At 39.8% G+C, this 20,270-nt stretch overlaps 1 protein-coding gene across 1 annotated transcript in view; it reads left to right on the top strand.

Moving 5' to 3' along the window:
• Positions 1-20,270, top strand: part of LOC121857093 — a 74,762-nt gene that overhangs the window by 25,025 nt on the left and 29,467 nt on the right. The window contains exons 2-3 of the mRNA XM_042352964.1: positions 694-899; positions 14,949-15,213. Of these exons, the coding sequence (XP_042208898.1) occupies positions 694-899; positions 14,949-15,213 (471 nt within the window). The remainder of the gene's footprint in view (positions 1-693; positions 900-14,948; positions 15,214-20,270) is intronic.

The raw sequence follows: 20,270 nt of genomic DNA, 5'->3' as shown, positions 1-20,270 counted from the left end.
TCCATTGTGAAAAAATGCTCCTACAAAATATACCTTATGATAATATACATAACATGTAAATAACATTGAAAACAAAATAAAAATGAGAAAGATACAGTATACAGGCATCACAGCGTGGGTGGTGGTGGTTGACCGTAGTCATCACGTATGGCAACAACTATGGACTCGTCTGCCAGGCAGATAATGGAATGTTAAGAAGCGCTCCAGCAAAGTCACGCATCTTTTGAAAGATGTAGATAAAGGTTGAACACCGCATTTATTAGCAATTATGTTTAGTTTGAGAATATTTGTTAATTAATACAGTTTAATATGGTACTGTCAATATAAAGCAGCATTGTAACATGTTAGAAAAGGAAGACGGTGCACATGTTGGGTCAATACATGGGATTTGTACACCTTATTGAAGGGTAGACAAGTCTTTCCTCACACTCCAAATGAGGACTTTTAGAAAATCAAGGCATTTTATATTTAAGTGACACTATAAAAATGGTTCATTATGTTTGAAAGTTAATACCATATGTAGGATGTAAGTAGATTAATTATATACATAAAGTACTGTACGGTACTGTAATTGTATTTACCTTTTGACTGCACATTGTTCTACAATATAGCTCCATCTCAAAAAGTATTGTGGTTTGTTTACCCAAGTGTGTATTTACAGTACTGTTCTAATTATTTTCTTTTATCATACAGTACACAGAAATATGGCACCCCGTCCAGAAGACTCCCCTGTATCCACACCACGCACACGTTCACCTGTAAAGGGTGTGCGCACAGGGGGTGTGAGCTGTGCAGGTCCTGATGCTCTCTCAATGCTTAACATGCTGGCTGAGGTGGCTTCTGTAACTCTTCACACTGACCCTTCTGTCACAGACTCAAACCCAACATATAAAGCAAAGGTATATTGTTTTAACTTTTCTACTCTATGGGTATTCAAGATCATGTACTGTACAGTATTGTAGATCATAGACCTGTACTGTATACTCTACCTTGTATAGCTACACAGTGTGTCAGTATAATGGTCGAGATACTCGCGGTTACTGCAGTTTGGTATAGACCTGGGCTGGTAGACACAAAACTTTTAAGTGCTAACAAACAGATGTTAAGGTTGACATTTTCCTGTTAAGCACTACTAGTACAGTCACAATCCAAAGTTTTGACACCCCCCTGGTTGGGTGTTCGCCAAGACCAGGGTTGAGGTAAGGCTGGGTGATCGGACGCAGACTAATTCAGCAATGTGGTAACGAGGCACTACGATGGTGAGGTTCACATTCCACCGCCACAACACTCCGAGACTCATAGCACACGAGCACAGGAAGGAACTTATTACCAACTTTGACATGGCATGAACTTGCATAACAAATGTATTCATAACATTGTTGCCACACATAACAATAACATGTTAAGATTGGAGCATGAAAAACTTTGCCCGGTCCCAAAACACTGGCTTGGAACCACTAGGTGTTAGTCCTCATATTACACATGACTCATCAGGGCAGCATATATAAGCGGGTAGATTTGAAAATTTACTTGTCCTAATTTTTACTAGCCGTTAAACAATTTGTCAAGAAACATTAAACATTGGCACTTACCGGGTTAATGCAAAGTTCTATTTACCGAGTGACATTTATTTTCTAGTAGTAACCATGTTAAATCATAAACCAACACTGGAATAATCACATTAACTAAATTAATTGCATGGAGTACATTCCATTGTGATGAAGCTATTTGGAACGTACCAATATATCAAAATTATATCCTAATCCAAATGTAAACCATATTCATCCACTTATTTTGAATAAAAGACAATAAAAATTCTCATATTGTATAACTAACAAGTGAACTTGTTGTGTTTAGGTTTGTGAACTGCACTTAAAATCCTCTGATTATTATCAACGGTCACCAAGTTATTTCGATGAACACACTGGACGAACTATAATTGGATCGACTTCGACTGAAACCTGGTGTAGTTCCACCAGTGCTTCCTAATTGGATATTAATAATAATATATAATTTATGCAAAAGAAATAATGATAACGTTAGAGTAAAAAATAAGAATGTGAAAGCTTTTAACCTTGACCAAATTCTGATACTACAGTATATCTTTATAATTCACTTTGTTCTATAATACAAGAGTCAATTACTATTTGATTTTTAATTTATGTGTGAATTGGTTGTCAAATTTCGTACGCGTTATTATTTTTTGATATCTTGTTTGTATCGGTGATAATCTGAATATTTACTTAAAATTGTTTTTGATAATAAATGGTGTGATTGTTGATGGAAAGGCAGTTTTCATCACATGCCAATTGTTTTTATTCTTGCCTATTTTACATTCAGGTATTAAATTTTGCCGTCATTGCTTTTATATATTATGTATAGAAAGGAATTCCTCAATAATAATTGTATATCTACTTAATTAGACTGCGTTTATTCATTACAATGCACGGTTTCCATACACCGACATGAATAGCGGTGTATCTGTGTGTGACGTCATACAATCCCTGAACCGGCCTGGTGTTCTAGGTGGCATTGCACCAACTCATTTGTCCAGTTTTATCACACTACATTATATCATTGAGTGTATATATTTTATTTTCATTTTCATATAAAGTGTTATATACAGAAAATGGGTTTCCCTTCCTCTTACAATACCGGTGATACAATTAAGATAACTAGCATTAATAGGGTATTCTCAATATGAAGCTCTTATACACATTGAGTGTGTCTTACCACTGTCATCGGCCCACTCGCCCATCGGGCGATCCCAGACCAGCAAAATAGTAAAATCTTGTCGCCCTTATGATATTTTGGTCACCTTGGGCGACTGAGTGTATGTGAATTTCTACCACTGATAAAGGGTGGCTGGCAGCCGAATTTCGTCAAGAGGGAGTGAGCGGTCAGTCAACAAGGTGAAACCTATACATGTATAGATATTGCCATAACCCTGGGAATATTATGGTTTCACACATACTGTAAACGCTTTCTGAGCGTTTAAAGGTTAATCAGACTCTTCACGTTAAACTCGAACGTTATAATTTGGTCAAACCTGTTGAATTCAATTAATTTTAGTACAGTATTTGAAATAAATCATACATAGGCAATGATACATAAGTGTATAATCCAACATATAATTACATAACAATCATAGCTCTGTAATTAGTCTAATCTTAACACTTACAATGAGTACAGGTACTTAATTTGCCATATTTTATGTTGTCACAATGATAAACGATGGAATGGACACAGTCTACCTGTGTACACAATAAGTACCAATTAAACTTAAGTGTTGAAAGTCTCAAGAGAAAACAGGTTAGGTGTTGCCTCTATGATCTGGATAACTACAGTGCCAACCTGTGTCGCCTGCCCAGGCGAGGGCTGAGTCAGGTGTTTATACATAAACAAGCTCCCCTTACACGCTTCAACCTCCTCCGGGTCTCTCCCTCTCCACCATCTCAATACTCTATATAGTATATACTGTATGCGGGCAGGCACACCCAATAAACATGACATGACTTACAGCCTAACATAATGTTTGTTTATGTGTCATCCTACTCAATACTGCTTGCGGTAACACATACAATACTAGGAATTCATATACAGTGGTCCCTCGGTTAACGAGCACAATCCGTTCCAGCAGGTTGCTCGTTAACTGAAAAACTCGTTAACCGAAACCATTGTTTCAATGGATTTTTGGGTACTGTAATTGGTTCCAGCTCACCGAAAATTGCCTAAATTCAACAAAAAAGGTAGAAAAGTACACTTACTTTGAGGTGTGTTTGTAGAAGGCTCCTGGATGATGATGATGGGAATTAGAATGGGGGTGAAGGAGAAGGGAGAAGAGAAGGCATTGGGGTGGAAGAGAAGTCACCCCATGGCACCATTTCACCCATACACTGCACTGCATTACATATTGTCAATATGTAAAATAAATTTAAAAATGACCAATAATTTGCTTGGAAACACACAAAAAAAGTGTTTAGTTGAAGAGAGTCTCAAGCAAGATGTTACCTCCACTGAAAACAGAGAGAGACTAACGCCTGTCTGGTGTGCTAACAGGCTGGATGGTACGCCAGAAACTAGTTTCTTTACCTTCAATTTTGTTCAATAATTGTTAAAATGACTAAAAAAGTTAATATTAAACTTTTAAAATTATTGAATAGTATAAACTTGATATTTACTAAAATAGTAAGGAATTTAAGCCCTAAAACCGATTACTGTATTGGCGGACTAATACTACAGCTGGTGGACCGCCAAATGAAAGCAAAAACATGTTGAAGTCGGCTCATAAAAAACTCGTTAATCGAGGGATTGCTCGTTAACCGAAGTTAAGAATCTTATGGAAGGTAAATCGTTAACCGAAATCTCGTTAACCGAGGCGCTCGTTAACCGAGGGATCACTGTACAGGTACTCCTCAACTTACAACCTACTGGATGTACGATCACCTGGACATACGATCGCCGCAGTCGTATAAAATATTTTTCAAATTACCTATTTTCGAGTCCTGACGTTAGTGATTGCACGGTGTACTGACAAAATTTTTGTTTGTAATTCCCTTTAAATTGGCTGGCAAGCGTATAAGTGAGAGTTCTCGTGGTGCTGAGAAGAAAAAGAGACACCCATTTTAGATTTTCTATGTATTATTTTCACCTTTTTGACTTACGACCAATTTGACTTTCGACCTGGTCGTCGGTCCAGAACCCCCTCGTAAGTCGAGGAGAGACTGTAGTCATGTTTACAATATTTATTGGTGTATCAGTAACTACATTGGAGTATTTTGGCTTGGAATGTTGCGATTCACATTAATCATGGTATCACCCGAACAATTTTTGTCTGGTCCGGAGCAGCGACTATGCCGAAGACCTGGACGCTCAGCGTAGATGCCTGGCCGTGTGTCATCATTAGTGACTACTTCTTGGTCACTTGCCTTGTTTCCTGTCTACTGCTGCTTTTAGTTTTTAAATTTCACTTCATAATGTCTTGGATATGAAACATTGTGTGTCAACAATATTATGAATGAAATTTTGTTATGCAGGTGCATGTCATGTCAAAATTCGTTAAAATTTCCTTCCATGCTCGTGTGCTATGAGTCTCGGAGTGTTGTGGTGGTGGAATGTCTGTGTCCTATCACCCGGCCTTACCTCAACCCTGGCCTCGGTGAACACCCAATTTTAACGGCCTTAAGAGATCTGTTAAGTTAAAAGACCTCGGGAGCACTTATAAGTCCCGTAATAGTCATCTGTTAGTTGATACCATGGCGAATCAACAACAACATCAGCAGTGGCTACGCATTTATTGGGAAAGGAGAGATATATATAATGAATGTAGGTAGTGTGTATATATTGAATATAGTGTGTGTATTACCTTTTTATAGCAGAGATAGTCTTTCTTGGCTTGAACAATACTGAGAACCAGCGTGTCTCACACTCTGCCACTGACCTCACCACACCAGGAAATGCAGCATTGACTCTCATGGTGATTTCCAGCCACCCCCTCTTTTTTGTCTTTATTATTCAGGAAAGGCTTGAAGCTTCTATTCAGTATTAACTTTTTCTTCTTGATGGCATCCACCAATAATAAATTCTGGTCTGCTGTTCAGTTGGGCTTCCTTTTCTTTCGTGGGGTTGAGGCTTCCATTTCTGTGTGACCGACATCCATAGAGTAATGGTGGGCACCGCCGGCAAAACATGTATTATGAGCCCACGGCCTTGCCGGCGGTACACAGGATGCCAAATCCACCGAACATTGCCCGTTAAAGTACCTGTAAAAGAGAGAGAGTGAAGCAACATTGCGGCGAAGAGAAAGGGAAGAAAGATTAACTAATGGAGGAGAGTGTGCAGGCTACTCGTAGTCATGATTGTGTTATGGAGAAGATGGTGAGGTTACTATGAGTCTGGGTGGAAAACCAGAACCAGGCCAACATACCACTCTCCTTAAGGAAAAGGCACGTCCATTGTGGAGGCAGTGTAAGGGTTAATATGACGCATGAGTTACTATTGGTGACGGTGAGAGTGTGGAACAAGGTGCTAGTGGTGATGGCATGAGTGCTGGAAGCAGTGGTGGTAGTGCCCATGGTGCAAGCAGTGGTAGACGCGAACGTGGTGAAATTGCTGTCGGCACCACTTTCACTACTAGTGATGGGTGGTTGGTTTTGCACCAATCTTCAAGGTTCCTGTCCTTGTTTCTCCTTCCTCCAGTGATCAGGAGACATAGACAGAACATGTAACTGACAATCACACTTACTGCTGTCTACCTAAGTAAACCTTACTATTGTACTGTATGTGTTTATTTTCCCCTTTTTTTGTGCTTTTGTACCAGTTAAATAATTACAGTATAGTACTGTATTGTATAATTCTCTATGGTTGTGTGTATGCACCTCTATCCTGGTTAGAAAAAATTATCCGTCGGTGTTGTTGGTGCTCGGGAATGCATCCCCATTTAACCCATGGATTATTCCCTCCGTCAAACGAGCAGACTCCAAGGAACGTATCTATTCGCATCATCGAGATTTTACCGTTCTGATGAGTTCGTGATCAAGTGACTGCAGAAGCGATGTGGTGTCAGGAGGAAGGAAGATAATTTGAACATTAGGGTGACTTCCCATTAGAAACTTAAAGAGCGACCAGGAGCATTATTCATCACCAGGATCACTTTGAAGTCAATGTTCTTCCTCCTGCAGTACTGTTGGGTGTCAGAAACAAAGTGCTTGTCAAACGGTGCATAAAAACATTGTAACCCAAGATTTCTTATTAGACCCAATAAACATTGAGCTGCGACATACAGCTCCTCCCCGACTTACGACCTACTTGACATACGTCCACCCGCACTTACAACCTGCCTCAGTCGTACCAAAATTTGGTCATATTACGTATTTTCGAGTCCCAAAGTCAGTACACAGACAAAATTTTCATCTGTAATTCACTTTAAAATGGCTGAGAAGCTTAAAAATGAGTGTTTTGTGGTGCTGACAAGAAAAAGAGACCCATTTTCGATTTTCTATGTATTATTTAAGCATTTTCGACTTACGATCATTTTGACTTACCGGTAAGACCTGGATGTCGGTCCCTAACCCCGTCGTAAGTCGGGGAGGAGCTGTATTGGCATGATGGTGAATAAAACGGTAATCCTGTCCTTTGAAGTCTTTACACCCCTTGCCTGTTTTTCATCCTTGGCAATAAAAGTGGTCTTAGGTGAGCGCCTCCAGAAACTACCAGTTTTGTCACAATTGAAGATCTAGTCTGCAATAACCACCCTCTTACACAAGAGCTTGAAAGACAAGTAGATATTTTTCTGCTGCTATGACATCAACCGATGCTCTCTCCCCATGGTAGTTGCAACACTTGACTTCATATCACTTCTTAAAGGCAGCCAACCAACCAACAGAAGCGTTGAACAGTGGTGGAGAGTTAGCAAGTTTCTAATGTGCAACGGCAGCATAAGAAACACGTGCTTGATGCCTTATTTGTGGCCCAGCCAGGTCTCCTTGCTCATGGCTTCATTCCAACCACTTGTGAAGGTAATGTTCTGTGATAACAAGCAGTAGGTGTCGTGAGGTATCGGAGAACGTCCTGTTTCTAGAAAATCTTGAGAATACATTTACAGAAGCAGTTAAAGCTTCCTTGAGCTTCTTAATGGAATAATTGGTTGATTCGTGGCAGTTGAACCTACGCATGAATTCACAGGTACGAGCACCACTTGATTATTTCAAGCATCTCTTGTTTCATTTCAAGGGGTAAGCTTATACACTTTCTATTAGCTTTTGAAACAACATTACTATCACTTGCTCTCTTGCTTATGTTGAGTAGGGATGCAAAAATGCTGTAAGAAACCTGAGAAAGTTTTTCTCCTGTTCCAGATGTGTGAAAACAAAAGGCCCACCAAGCTCCGACTGTTGTTTACCACTCATTAGCAAGGCAGCTTCTTTGCGGAAGGCGCTCTTAATTTTTTTTATATAATATATATCAGGATTTAGTTATTATTTATATGAAAATGTAATTTAATTTATTTTTATTATATTTTGGTCGTAAATATGAATGAATAAGGACCTAAATTGAATTGGGCCCTAAATTAACCAGGGTCTTAAATCTGAAAAGTTGTTGGTTGAACTGTTGTTATCGGAGGCTTTACTGTGTATACAGTGAAACCTCGCTTTACACGGTCAATTGAACCCACGGAGGCCCGCGTAATGCGGGAAACACGTAAAGTGAACAACAGAACATATGGGATTAATTGAAATAAAGACTGGGCCGACCCCCAAACTCCACTTTTTCAGACACAATACCTACGTTGCAGTAAAAATAACTTCTTAATTTTATGATGGTATGCACACGCAATTAATAATTAAAGAAATATCAATGATATTAGGTTTTTTAACACTTACATTAGTAGGAAAGATGGCTGGGCACACGGGGATGGAGGATTGGTTCCGAGGCAGAGGGCAGATTATTGGCCCTCACCTGTATCACTTGTATCAATTGCATCACTATCCACCACAGAGGCTTGCAGGGCCTCTTTGTCAAACCCCTCAAAAGTCCATACAAGTCCATATCCTCACTATCACTGACTTGGGCTGGCTGTGGTGGGTGAAGAACTCGGTAATGTTTCGATGACTGGGCGACCTTGTGCGCACCCTGCCCGCGCCGCTCTCCGCGTAAAAGAGTATATGCACCGCATAAAGTGAGCATTCCGGGTCTGGCAGGGTACCGCGTAAACGTGGAAACGCGTAAAAAAACCCCGCGTAAAGCGGGGTAATACTGTGTATGTATATAATATATATATATATATATATATATATATATATATATATAATATATATATATATATATATATATATATATATATATATATATATATATATACATATACATACAGTGTATACACTTCATTTTTAGTCCATATAACACGCAGATTTTGAACATACAGTAAAATCAACGACCTCACCAGCCAGGAATCGAACCCTCGACCTACTGCGTGGGACTAGGGAACGTTACCGACCAAGCCACAAGGACACTAAAAGCAGTTCTAGACTGTTATATTTTACACAAAGCCTGTTCATCGAGCTGATGGCGCCGTGAACCTCATTGGGAAACTGCCCGTGCCTCTTATGTGGTGTCAGTAGCATTTTACCGAATCCAGCTGGTATGAAACGCGAGGTACATATATATACTTCATTTTTAGTCCGTATCCAGTGACCCCTCGTTTAACGAACACCTCGGTTAACGTAATTTCGATTAACGAACTGCCTTCCATAAGGATCTTCAATTCGGTTAACGAAAAAAATTCGGTTAACGAAGTTCTTACTAACCGACCTCAACATGTTTTCGCTTGCACTGACCGGGCAACCAGCTTTAGTATCAGTCCGCCAATACATTAATCGGTTATAGGGCTTAAATTCCTTACTATTTTAGTAAATATCAAGAAGTTTATACTATTCAATAATTTTAAAAGTTTAATATTCAATTTTTTAGTCATTTTAACAATTATTGAACATAATTGAAGGTAAAGTGACTAGTTTAATGCGCGGCATCCAGCCTCTTAACACAGCAAACAGGCGTTAGTCTCTCTCTGTTTTCACTGGAGGTAACATCTTGCTTGAGACTCTCCAACTAAATGCTTTTTTTCTGTGTTTCCAAGCAAATTATAGGTCATTTTGAAATATATTTTACATATTGACAATATATAATGCAGTGCAGTGTTGATTTAAAGAAAATAATCTTGAATTACACCAAGAGAGTTAAAATTTTATGGGTGAAATGGCGCCATGGGGTGACTTCTCTTCCACCCCAATGCCTTCTCTTCTTCCTTCTCCTCCACCCCCATTCTGAATCCCATCATAATCATCATCATCCAGGAGCCTTCTACATACACACCTCAAAGCAAGTGAACTTTTCTACCATTTTTGTTGAATTTAGGAAATTTTCGGTGAGCTGGAACCAATTACCCAAAAACCCATTGAAACAATGGTTTCGGTTAACGAACTTTTCGGTTAACGAACGACCTTCTGGAACGGATTGAGTTCGTTAACGGAGGGGTCACTGTATATGCTTTCTTCAGATAGGTTAACATACAGGTGATACTTGCTTGTTGAAGGTATTGGATCATCTTTACGGAGTGAAGAGGCAGCCGTGGTGGGGCGTGAGGAGACAGCAATGGGGGACTTGTAAAATATATGTCCAATTTAGACTGAACAGTTTGCTTTTTCTTTTCAAAGTAAATTTCCCTGTAGCAAGCAAGTCCATCTTGGATCATTCTGTCAACTTTTGCAAAATGCTCAACATTTTGATCCATTTTGTCAAACATTTGCATCCCCTTAGTAATAGTAGCAAATGCCTCTGCCATTTGTTTCATTGAAAATTTTTGGTGGGTGCAGGTTCTTCTTCTACATTTTGATTCTCTTCTTCCTCTGCAATTTTCTCTGCATCCAGTTCAATAAGATCCTTGTTACTTAGCTTTCCTGCTACACTTTCCACCAACTGCTCAACATCTTCATGATCAATTTCTAACTCCAGCTGATTACCCAACTCCACTATCTTGTTACTCAGAAATTGCTTCATCTTCATTAAATCCTTTGAAACTGTTTACATATCTTTTCAGGACTTTCTTCCATATTCCATTCATGCACTGACCTGTAACCTCATCCCATGCTGCAGCTATGTTCTTTATACATTTCAAAATGTTGTAGTCCTTCCAAAACTGTCTGAGCGTTTTCTCACCTTCAGTAGCAGCAACAGCCTGAGTGAAGGTCGTACGTAAATAATAAGCTTTAAAAGCAGCAATAGCACCTTGATCCATGGGTTGGATGACAGAGGTAGTGTTAGGTGGAATGTACACTACCTTAACATCAGGGTGCATGTCGTCCAAGTGTGGTGGGTGTCCCGGAGCATTATCTAAAATTAATAAAATCTTGAACGCAACCCCTTGTTGCATACAATACTCCTTGGCTCGTGGAATGAAACGACTCGGGAACTAATCCTCAAACAGTACTAGGGTCATCCATGCTTTCTTATTACTGCTATAAAACACTGGCAGTGTGTGCTTGCTGACATGTTTAAAAGCCCTTGGGTTCTCTGAATGATATCTTGAAACCAGCTACATTCCTTCCCCAACTGAAGTGTGATTCGGTCCTTGAATGCCTTGAATCCCGACATGCTTTTCTCTTTTTTGTGGATATATGTCCGTTTTGGCATGCGCTTCCAGAATAATCCAGTTTCATCCACATTAAATATTTGCTCAGGCAAATAATTTCCCTCCGCGATGACATGATCTAGCTCCTCCTTAAAAGCTTCGGCAGAACCAACATCAGCACTTGCTGTTTCTCCACTCACCTTTACACTTTGCAAACTTTAACATTTCTTAAACTTTGGAACCACCCATGACTTGCTGTGAAGTTTTGGTCGCACTCATCACCTGCCTGCTCTTTCATGCTTTCTAAAAGGCTTCTTGCCTTAGCCTCTATGGTTAGAAGGGTTAATGGTACATGCTTTGGTATCTGATTTTCCATCCACACCACAAGTAATTTTTCCATCTCATGAATAGGATCCTTAACTTTTTTCCCTTATTATTGTTCCCTTTATAGGTGCTGATCCTTTCACTACCTCACGAATTTGTTTCTTGTCCTTAAAAATTGTCGATATCGGCGAGTGCGAGAAGCCTCGGTCGCGTGAAATGGTTGCTACCGGTTTTCTATTTTCATATTGCATTATTATTTTCATTTTCATCTCAAAAGTAATTGACTGTCTGCTCTGCTTCTGAGCACCACCAGAACTCTCACTTCTACGCTTGCCAGTCATTCTGAAGTGAATTAGAAACTAAAATATTGTCAGTACACAGCGCAATCACTACCGACAACATCGACAGCCAAACACCAACTGAGCGAGCAACTGCGTGGACGCTGTACACCACGAGGTGACCCAGCCTACGGGACACTCGTACGGGACGGAAGCATTTCGGTCCTAGAAAATACGTTCGGAGTTTGAAAAATATTTGGTACGACTGAGGCGGTCGTATGCCGGGTAGGTTGTAAGTCGAGGACTCTGTGTGTGTGTAATAATAATAATAATAATAATAATAATAATAAACAGTTTATTGAACAATTCTGCAGCTCGAAGGCTGAAAATAAACATTGGACATAAATGACTTATTACATACATTGGTGGTTTAAGAAAAGCCTTCATTAGAGAAAGGTGAAGGAACATATACAGTGAACATACAGATTAATGTTTACACACGTAGATCATGTAAGCTGAGGTGTTGAACAGCAGACACGTAGTGTAGTAACTCCCTCACAGATGGTGTTACGAGGGGCCTGATGATGTAGTAGTTACCTCACAGATGGTGTTATGAGGGGCCTGATGTGGTGTAGTAATTCCCTCACCGATGGTGTATGAGGGGCCTGATGTGGTGTAGTAATTCCCTCACAGATGGTGTTATGAGGGGCATCACATGGCGTAGTAATTCCCTCACAGGTGGTGTTATGAGGGGCCTGATGATGTAGTAATTCCCTCACAGATGGTGTATGAGGGGCCTGATGTGGTGCAGTAATTCCCTCACAGATGGTGTTATGAGGGGCCTGATGTGGTGTAGTATTCCCTCACAGATGGTGTTATGAGGGGCCTGATGTGGTGTAGTAATTCCCTCACAGATGGTGTTATGAGGGGCCTGATGTGGTGTAGTAATTCCCTCACAGATGGTGTTATGAGGGGCCTGATGTGGTGTAGTAATTCCCTCACAGATGGTGTTATGAGGGGCATCACGTGGTGTAGTAATTCCCTCACAGATGGTGTTATGAGGAACTTCACATGATGCTGTAGCAACTCATTCACTATGTGGTGTCGTAGCATCATGGGGACACCACGTGGTCAGTTGTCACAGGACTTCACTCACTCAAGTGGGTGAGGTGTGGTCCCAGGCTTCTCTATCGTGGAGTCTCAGGGGAATTATCACTGGGTACCTGGGACCTCACTGTGTGAAGGTTAGCTTGGGTAAGACTCAACTGCCGAGTTGTTTTTCACTGACTTAAGCACTGTTCACCACTATTCAACACTGGTTCCATTCCTTTCCCAAATGAAATTGTAACTTCTGGCGAGAACTTGTTGATATTCCGGTGGGGAGGAGGGTTCAGGGGAGGGAGTTGGTATGGGCCAACATAACAGTTGACGTGGCTGCTGCTGAGCAGTACCAGGTGCGTCTGACCCGTCTTGACCCGTCGGTGTGTGTGTGTGTGTTTTATACTGTACAATAATAAATAAAAAACAATAGAATACTTACTTTGAGGTGTGTGTCGTATTACCGGCATGAAACAGCTAATTGTAGAGGCAGTCGATGATGACATGCCATATTCTTTACAGAGTGCATTGGTTCTAATGCCTTCTTCATGTTTCATACTAACTTCTGCACTGTATATTATCAATATGTTAACTAAATTTCAGAATGACCAATAATTTTAATGTAAAAATGCAAAAATATTCAAGAGACCAACAAAATCAATGTTCACTCCACTGTAAACAAAGTTAAACTGAGAATTCTTTTTGGGTGATTCAATCATCTGATGGGTGCAAAAAACCTGTTCCCTGTACTGTCTATATTATCAATATGTTAACTAAATTTCAGTGTGACCAATAATTTTAATATAAAAAATGCAGAAATATTCAAGAGACCAACTTTCTTGATATTTACTCCACTGGAAACGAACGTAACCATAGAACCAATTACTGTATTGGCGGACTAGCCGATCACCTGATGCGCACAACAAAACTTGTTTGTCGTAAGGATTTCGTTAATCAAAGTTTTGTTCGTTAATGGAACTGAAAATTCTTATGGGAGCTAATTCGTTAACCGAAATTTCGTTAATCGAACCTTTTCGTTAACCGAGGGACCACTGTAAATGCCATTATTGATGAGCTTTAAGGGCTGTGCTGAAGATGGAAGTCAGTACACAAGACCCAATTAATTGCCTAGTCTAGGTGGCAACAAACATATCACCATTTGGTGTAGTTGCCAGAGTAGTTATAGTGTGGTATCATTTAAGGACTTTAAAATTGTTCATATCTTTGTGAAAAGTTAAGATTTTGGGGGTTAATTTTTTTTTGACATCTAGGAACACATCTTACTAGTTAGATTTGTGAATTTTGATAACCATAGGAGTTTTCAAGAATGTATTCCCCATGTTTATTGAGTTAATGGAAACTGTAAATTATATTAATTTCTTTTGCATATTATCCAGGATATGGAAGTGGTGGTATGGCAGATGGATATTTTACTGAGAGACTCGTTGGCCACATGTAGACAACCACCACACTGTTGAATATCTTAAAAAAGTTCCAAGGATGACTGGGTGAAGATTGTTGTATATCATATGGTTTATTTACACGTGCTACTGAAATATTGTTCCCCACATCACTGTAATAGTGTGTTTGTGTTCCTTAGGTCACCTTTTAAAGGACTGTAGGCCATAAAAGTTATTTTCTGATACCGTCACCAACCAGCTTTACACACACAACTTGGATTAACACTGCCAAGAGTGCACAACCACCGTTAAACCTGAGTTTCCTGGAGCTTAATTTTATCAATTATTTTTTCTCCTATCTGATTTTTTTAAATCCATGATGAATCCTGATTTTCATAGTCAAGTATTTTGCTAAGTAATTCACATTAATTTCTTTAAATATATTGCATAAATAACTTTGATTATCAAATTGGTGTCCTAATATTTGAATTATGGTGACTGTTATTTCTTAACTACCACTTGTATTTGTCAGAGTTTGCATGTACAGTACTGTATATGAGGTGAACTCTTATTGTTAGTGGCAGCTGATGAAGTTTTTGGGGGCATTATGACTGGCATCTCTGCTTTAGCATGTGTACTTTCAGGATGTATATTTATCCTGTTTTATTATAAGATGAAATATAAACCTGCAATTTATAGCTTCATCACTCCATTTCTATACAGGCCAGTAGTGCAGCAAGCCGCAAGCCAAGTGACTATGAGTTGTTGACCTTAGAGCACGTAGCAGGCATGACAGACAACTTGCTTGTTAAGCTGTTTGCTGAGTTTGAGTCCAACGAAATGTGGAAAAGGTTCACATATACCTGTGGCATGCTTCCTGCGGCTTGCTCCAAATACTTCCAGAGCTTTGGTAGTGAGCACAAAGCACGAGCAGGCATGAAGTCTCATCTTCAAACTCACCTTAAGAGTCTCATGGAGGTCCATAAAAGTAAGTACAGTACTGTAACATTTCTAGATTTGAACTCAAGTCAAACATATAGGATCCATTGCTGGAGTATCACAATGTGTAGGTTAATGTTTATGTATTTCCACTATACTTTGTCTTTTAGTCAAGGCCATGTGGGGAACATACGGTAAAACCTCGATAAATTGGACTTCAGTACATTGGAATTCGCTTTTTCTGGATTCTGGTCACCAGAAATACTAAAGAAAAAATAATAAAAATACTGAATACTGTACAATGGTCTAATGTGATTTGCTATAGGCCTACTGAGAACTAAGACACTTGAGTATGTAAGCAGGCTGAGGCTGATCAGGTGTTGCCACGTTTGTCAGGTTTATTGATTCAGTATTATATTCTCATGATTGGCCTCTTATGGTTTATGGTTCATCATGATTAATATAACATGATGCATTCATGTGAGAGCTTTCAGCAGACCAGCTTACAACAGGGGTCACTGTAACACACTGTATAGGATCTGATATGAAGATACCTTCATAAAAACTTTATTTACTGCCTTTGAGTGTTACGTAAGGACTCAGTTTGGCTACTTGTAGAATTAGACAAATGATTAATGAGTAAACCAGGGTATATGCAGATACTTAATACTTTACCCGATAATATTACTTATTAAGTGATGATAGATACACTACAATAGTATTTATTAAGTGGTGATAAATACACAACTGTACTGTACTAATTTACTAAGCCGATCAGCTGTTTGCTCTTTGTAAACAAATGAGTATGAAATGAGGCATGTTCAGTGTGGGTTTCTTTTTTCAGAAAAGTTGATTCTTTTGGGATAATATTTTATCATCCTCGCACCAAATGAGAATTATAGTGAAAGTTAATAAAGAAATGTTAAAGGAATTTTTGGGGAGAGATGGGAAGGGAGCCATCCACCTATGCTAACCCCATCCCCTCTGCCAGCTGCTCCCAGATAAACACTCGTCTTCCACATACAATATATACTACGTTTATTTGTTCTTATTTTTATCTTTATAGTGCTGTACAGTATACAGATTTCTCTTTATTCATAAAACAGATTCTGTGGTTACTTACGTATAACACTTTACAGCAAATAACAATCTCGGTGTAAACAGTTCTTGACAACCAGACTTAAGTGTGATTCTCAATCCAGAGAGTTAGTTCTGTTTCACATTTTTTTATTGTTGATATAATATTCTTTTAATAATCTTGTTCTACATTAAAAGACCTTAGTTGTTGAGTGTAGTACATAATAACATAACTGATTTTCTTTAAACAGTTCAGATAAACAAGTGTTATTTTTCGGACTGGGGTCTTGCCCAATTAGTCTGATTTATCGAGTTTCTACTGTACTTGTGTAAAGTCCTGGGACTTAGGGATAGAAATCCCTTGCCATCCTAATCAGGATCTTATAAATGGAAAGTCAAGAACCATGGTTTTCCGAGGGATAACAAACAACCGTTTGAGATTGACATCTCTTTACTATAAAAATAACACAAAACTCTGACACCACTCAAACAAACATCAAAAAACAATTAGGGAGTAAAACAATTATGAGAATCAAACAATTAATGGAGTCAAACAGTTAAGGGAATCAAACAATGAACAGATATTTCCTACGGTAGTGCCCCTGGGGAAGGTTTTGGAAAGCAGTGATCCACTCTCAGGGGGGGAGGTCAAGTCAGCTTCCTCACTCGAGCGAAGGCCGATGTCTTGCTACACAGGAGAAACACCGGGGCACAGACGGTGAAGAGGAACTGGCGATGACGTGGCAGCCGTGGTACAGGTTGACAACCCTTTATCCGAAATTCCGAAAACCGAAAAGTTCTAAAAACCGAAAGTTTTTTGTGGGGCATTTTTTTTTATTTATTTTTTTTTATTTTTTTTATTTTTTTTAACAGGGATTATTAGCCCAGCCAGGCACAGATCACTGACCCACATCGGGGCCTGGGGGGCAAAAATGTAATAGTAATAATAATTATAATACAGTGGGGTATGCTATAACGAATCTAATTGGTTCTAGAACCTTGTTTGTTATAGCATTCGTTCGTTATAGGATTAATCCGTTCCAGGCCCCCAAATACAACCACTTAACACTGAAAAATATAATATTAAATTGTAAAAAATTGCATAAATATGCATCTAAACCCTTGAAATAAAGAATATCATTAATACTTGTAATACAGAAACAATAAATTAGTAAAAAAAAAAAAAAAAAAATTATAATGTTCGTTGTAGGAGTTTCGTTCGTTATAGCATTATCAATTTTATAGGTAAAACCGTTCGTTATAGGAATATTCGTAGTAGGATCCGTTCGTTATAGCATACCCCCCTGTAATAATAATTATTCATAGTAAATAAAAATTTTAATAATTATACACCAAAATAAAATAATGATTACAATAATAATAATAATAATAATAATAAAATATAATAATAAAATTAATAATAATAATAATAATAACAATAATACTGTAATAATAAAATAATAATGCAGTAAAGAAATACAAGAATGAAAAAAAGATCAAAAGTGAGAAACACGACCTAGACCTATGAATTATTATTATTATTATTATAATTTTTATTATATTTTAGACCCCCAGGCCCCAATGTGAGTCAGTGATCTATGCCCGGGTGGGCTAATAAAAAAAAAAACTAATTTCTGAAAACCGAAAAATTCCGAAAACCGAAATGCCTCTGGCCCCAAGGATTTCGGATAAAGGATTGTCAACCTGTGGTAGCTGGGGTAGGTGTCCAGAGATTGACAGTCGATTTATGAAGGTCTGGGGAAACAGCCCACAAGTCTAGGACCTATAATGAGAACACAACCAGAATTTGGACGAGCAGCGGGGAGGTGTATCTGTGGTGCTACGTGGGTAGTGTCTGCCGGTGTCACAAGGCAGCAGCGACCTTCTCACCTCCGTCTACCCCCCCCCACCCCCCAAGTGGGGGACTCGAACTAGCAAGCGGGCGGCAAACAATCTTCCTGCTCGTTGCCGCCCTTACACAGCTCCCCCAACAAAAATCTACTGTAAGGTAGATTAAAACTTAAGATTAGTACACAAAGCATAATCATCTTACAACAAATGCTTAAATACACATAGCAAAATGAAGAAGGGTCACATAAATGAATAGGTGGAAACTTGATGTCCAAAACGTAAGGCCGTATCAAGGAACTGCACGTGGGTTCCACTTCAGTCCAGGTTTAAGTTTGGGCCTATTTCCAGTCGTAGAGGATTCTTCTATCCCGTCAGGTGTTATCAGTAACTGGCAACCGAGATCATCCGAGTCTGGCGCCTGAACTTCACAGGAACTCTTGCAGGGTAGTGCCTCGATTGACTCCAGCTTGGGAACGTTGTCAAGAACACAAGCAATGTGGGTCCTGCAATTATATTTCCTTAACAAGCCTGATGTAATTTAGGCTTCTTAGAGGAAGGGGGTGAGAACGGTCCAGCAAAATCTATGGCTATCCGAGAAGATGGTTCTGTAATGACGGGTAAGAGTTCAAGTGGAACAGGACGGACTCTACCCTTGGCGGACATACGTGGGCACTGATCACAACTCCTACAAAAAGCTCTCATATCCGCCCCATACCTGGACAGTAAAACTGATCAGCAACCTTCCTATAAGTTTTCCTACGAGAACAGTGACTTGCTAGAGGGCTCTCGTGAGCTACAGAGATAATGTTACTACGTCAACCAGCAGGGACAACAAGTAAAAACCGACCTACTTTGGCTGGTCGCTTGGATGACACACAAGACCTGTGTACCAGACCATTAATGGAAACAAACTTGTAAGCTGACCCATCTCTCACCTGATCCTCCTCCCCGGAAGTCACCTTCTCCCTTACCCGCGTCAGAGTGGTACACGAGGCTTGAAGCTTGGCGAAATCCTTGGGCGTCACAGTCAGTGGCAACAAATTCGGCAGAATCAAGGGATGCAGTTGTTTCACCTTTTCCGACCGTGTCTCCACAGCTAGGACCTTGGTTGGAGGTGTGGTGGTGTGTGAGGGTGGCGAGGCGACGTGGGCAGGTGGAGAGGAGACTGGTGCTGGTGGCGAGGAGAGTTTTAAAGGTTCCGGGTCGTTAGGGTCACGAACACCGGGAACATTACCATTGAGAACACTAGTGAATTTAATGGGAGCTCTTACCACATTAGACCAACCAGTGAAATAGGGGCAACGCAGGTAGCACCTAACAACAGGGAGCTGGTCAACACGACCTAAATAATCGGCGACACTAACCTTCGGGCAGCTGGAGATGTCAGCTTCAGGCAGGGCTTCTTCAGAGACAATAATGCACGAGCAACCGGTGTCCCTGATGAAAGTAGATGCCCAAGACCCATTTATTGTTCCGCCGACACAATAACGGAGGTAGCTCCTGTCTTCCAAACAGAATCCGACCTTGTAGCTGGGCTGATGAGTGTCAGTAGATTTGAAGGCGCGGGGATTCCTGGGACAGCGAGAACGAATGTGCCCTTCTTCTCCGCAGTTGTGGCTCTGCACGGCCGGTGAACTACTCCTCTCTACTCCTGGGGATGGTTCCTCGGAGGACGGAGGCTTCGTTAAATCCTAGCAAGAGAGCTTGCTTCAACAAAGAGTAATCTCTAGTGATGTCGGCAGACAGGGACGTATAAATTTCTACCGGTTTACCACTCGGTAGGCTACCCAACCTTACAGCATAGCTATCTTGGTCCACACCAAGCAGCTCGGCACCTGTCAGACCCAGGGCCAAGCAAGATGTTACCTCTACTGACCAGAGATACAAACTGACGCCTGTTTGGTGAGTTGAGTGGCTGTTTGGCGCACTAAAAACTAGTTGCCTGTACAGTACTTCAATAATGTAAAATAATTTTTAAAATGACTAAAAAATTTAATATAAAACTTGGAAAATTATTGAATAGTACAACCTTCTTGATATTTACTCAAATGGGAATGAATTTAAGCCCTAGAACCGATTACTGTATTGGCGTGCAAGCGAAAACATGTTGAGAGGAATTCGTAAGGAATTCGTTAACCGAATTTTTTTCGTTAACTGAATTGAATATTCTTATGGAAG

Source organism: Homarus americanus, unplaced genomic scaffold, assembly GCF_018991925.1.
Source record: "Homarus americanus isolate GMGI-L3 unplaced genomic scaffold, GMGI_Hamer_2.0 scaffold1024, whole genome shotgun sequence".
Lineage (NCBI taxonomy): Eukaryota > Metazoa > Arthropoda > Malacostraca > Decapoda > Nephropidae > Homarus > Homarus americanus.
The sequence above is the reverse complement of the archived record's forward strand: the minus strand, read 5'-3'. Positions and strand labels throughout refer to the sequence as shown.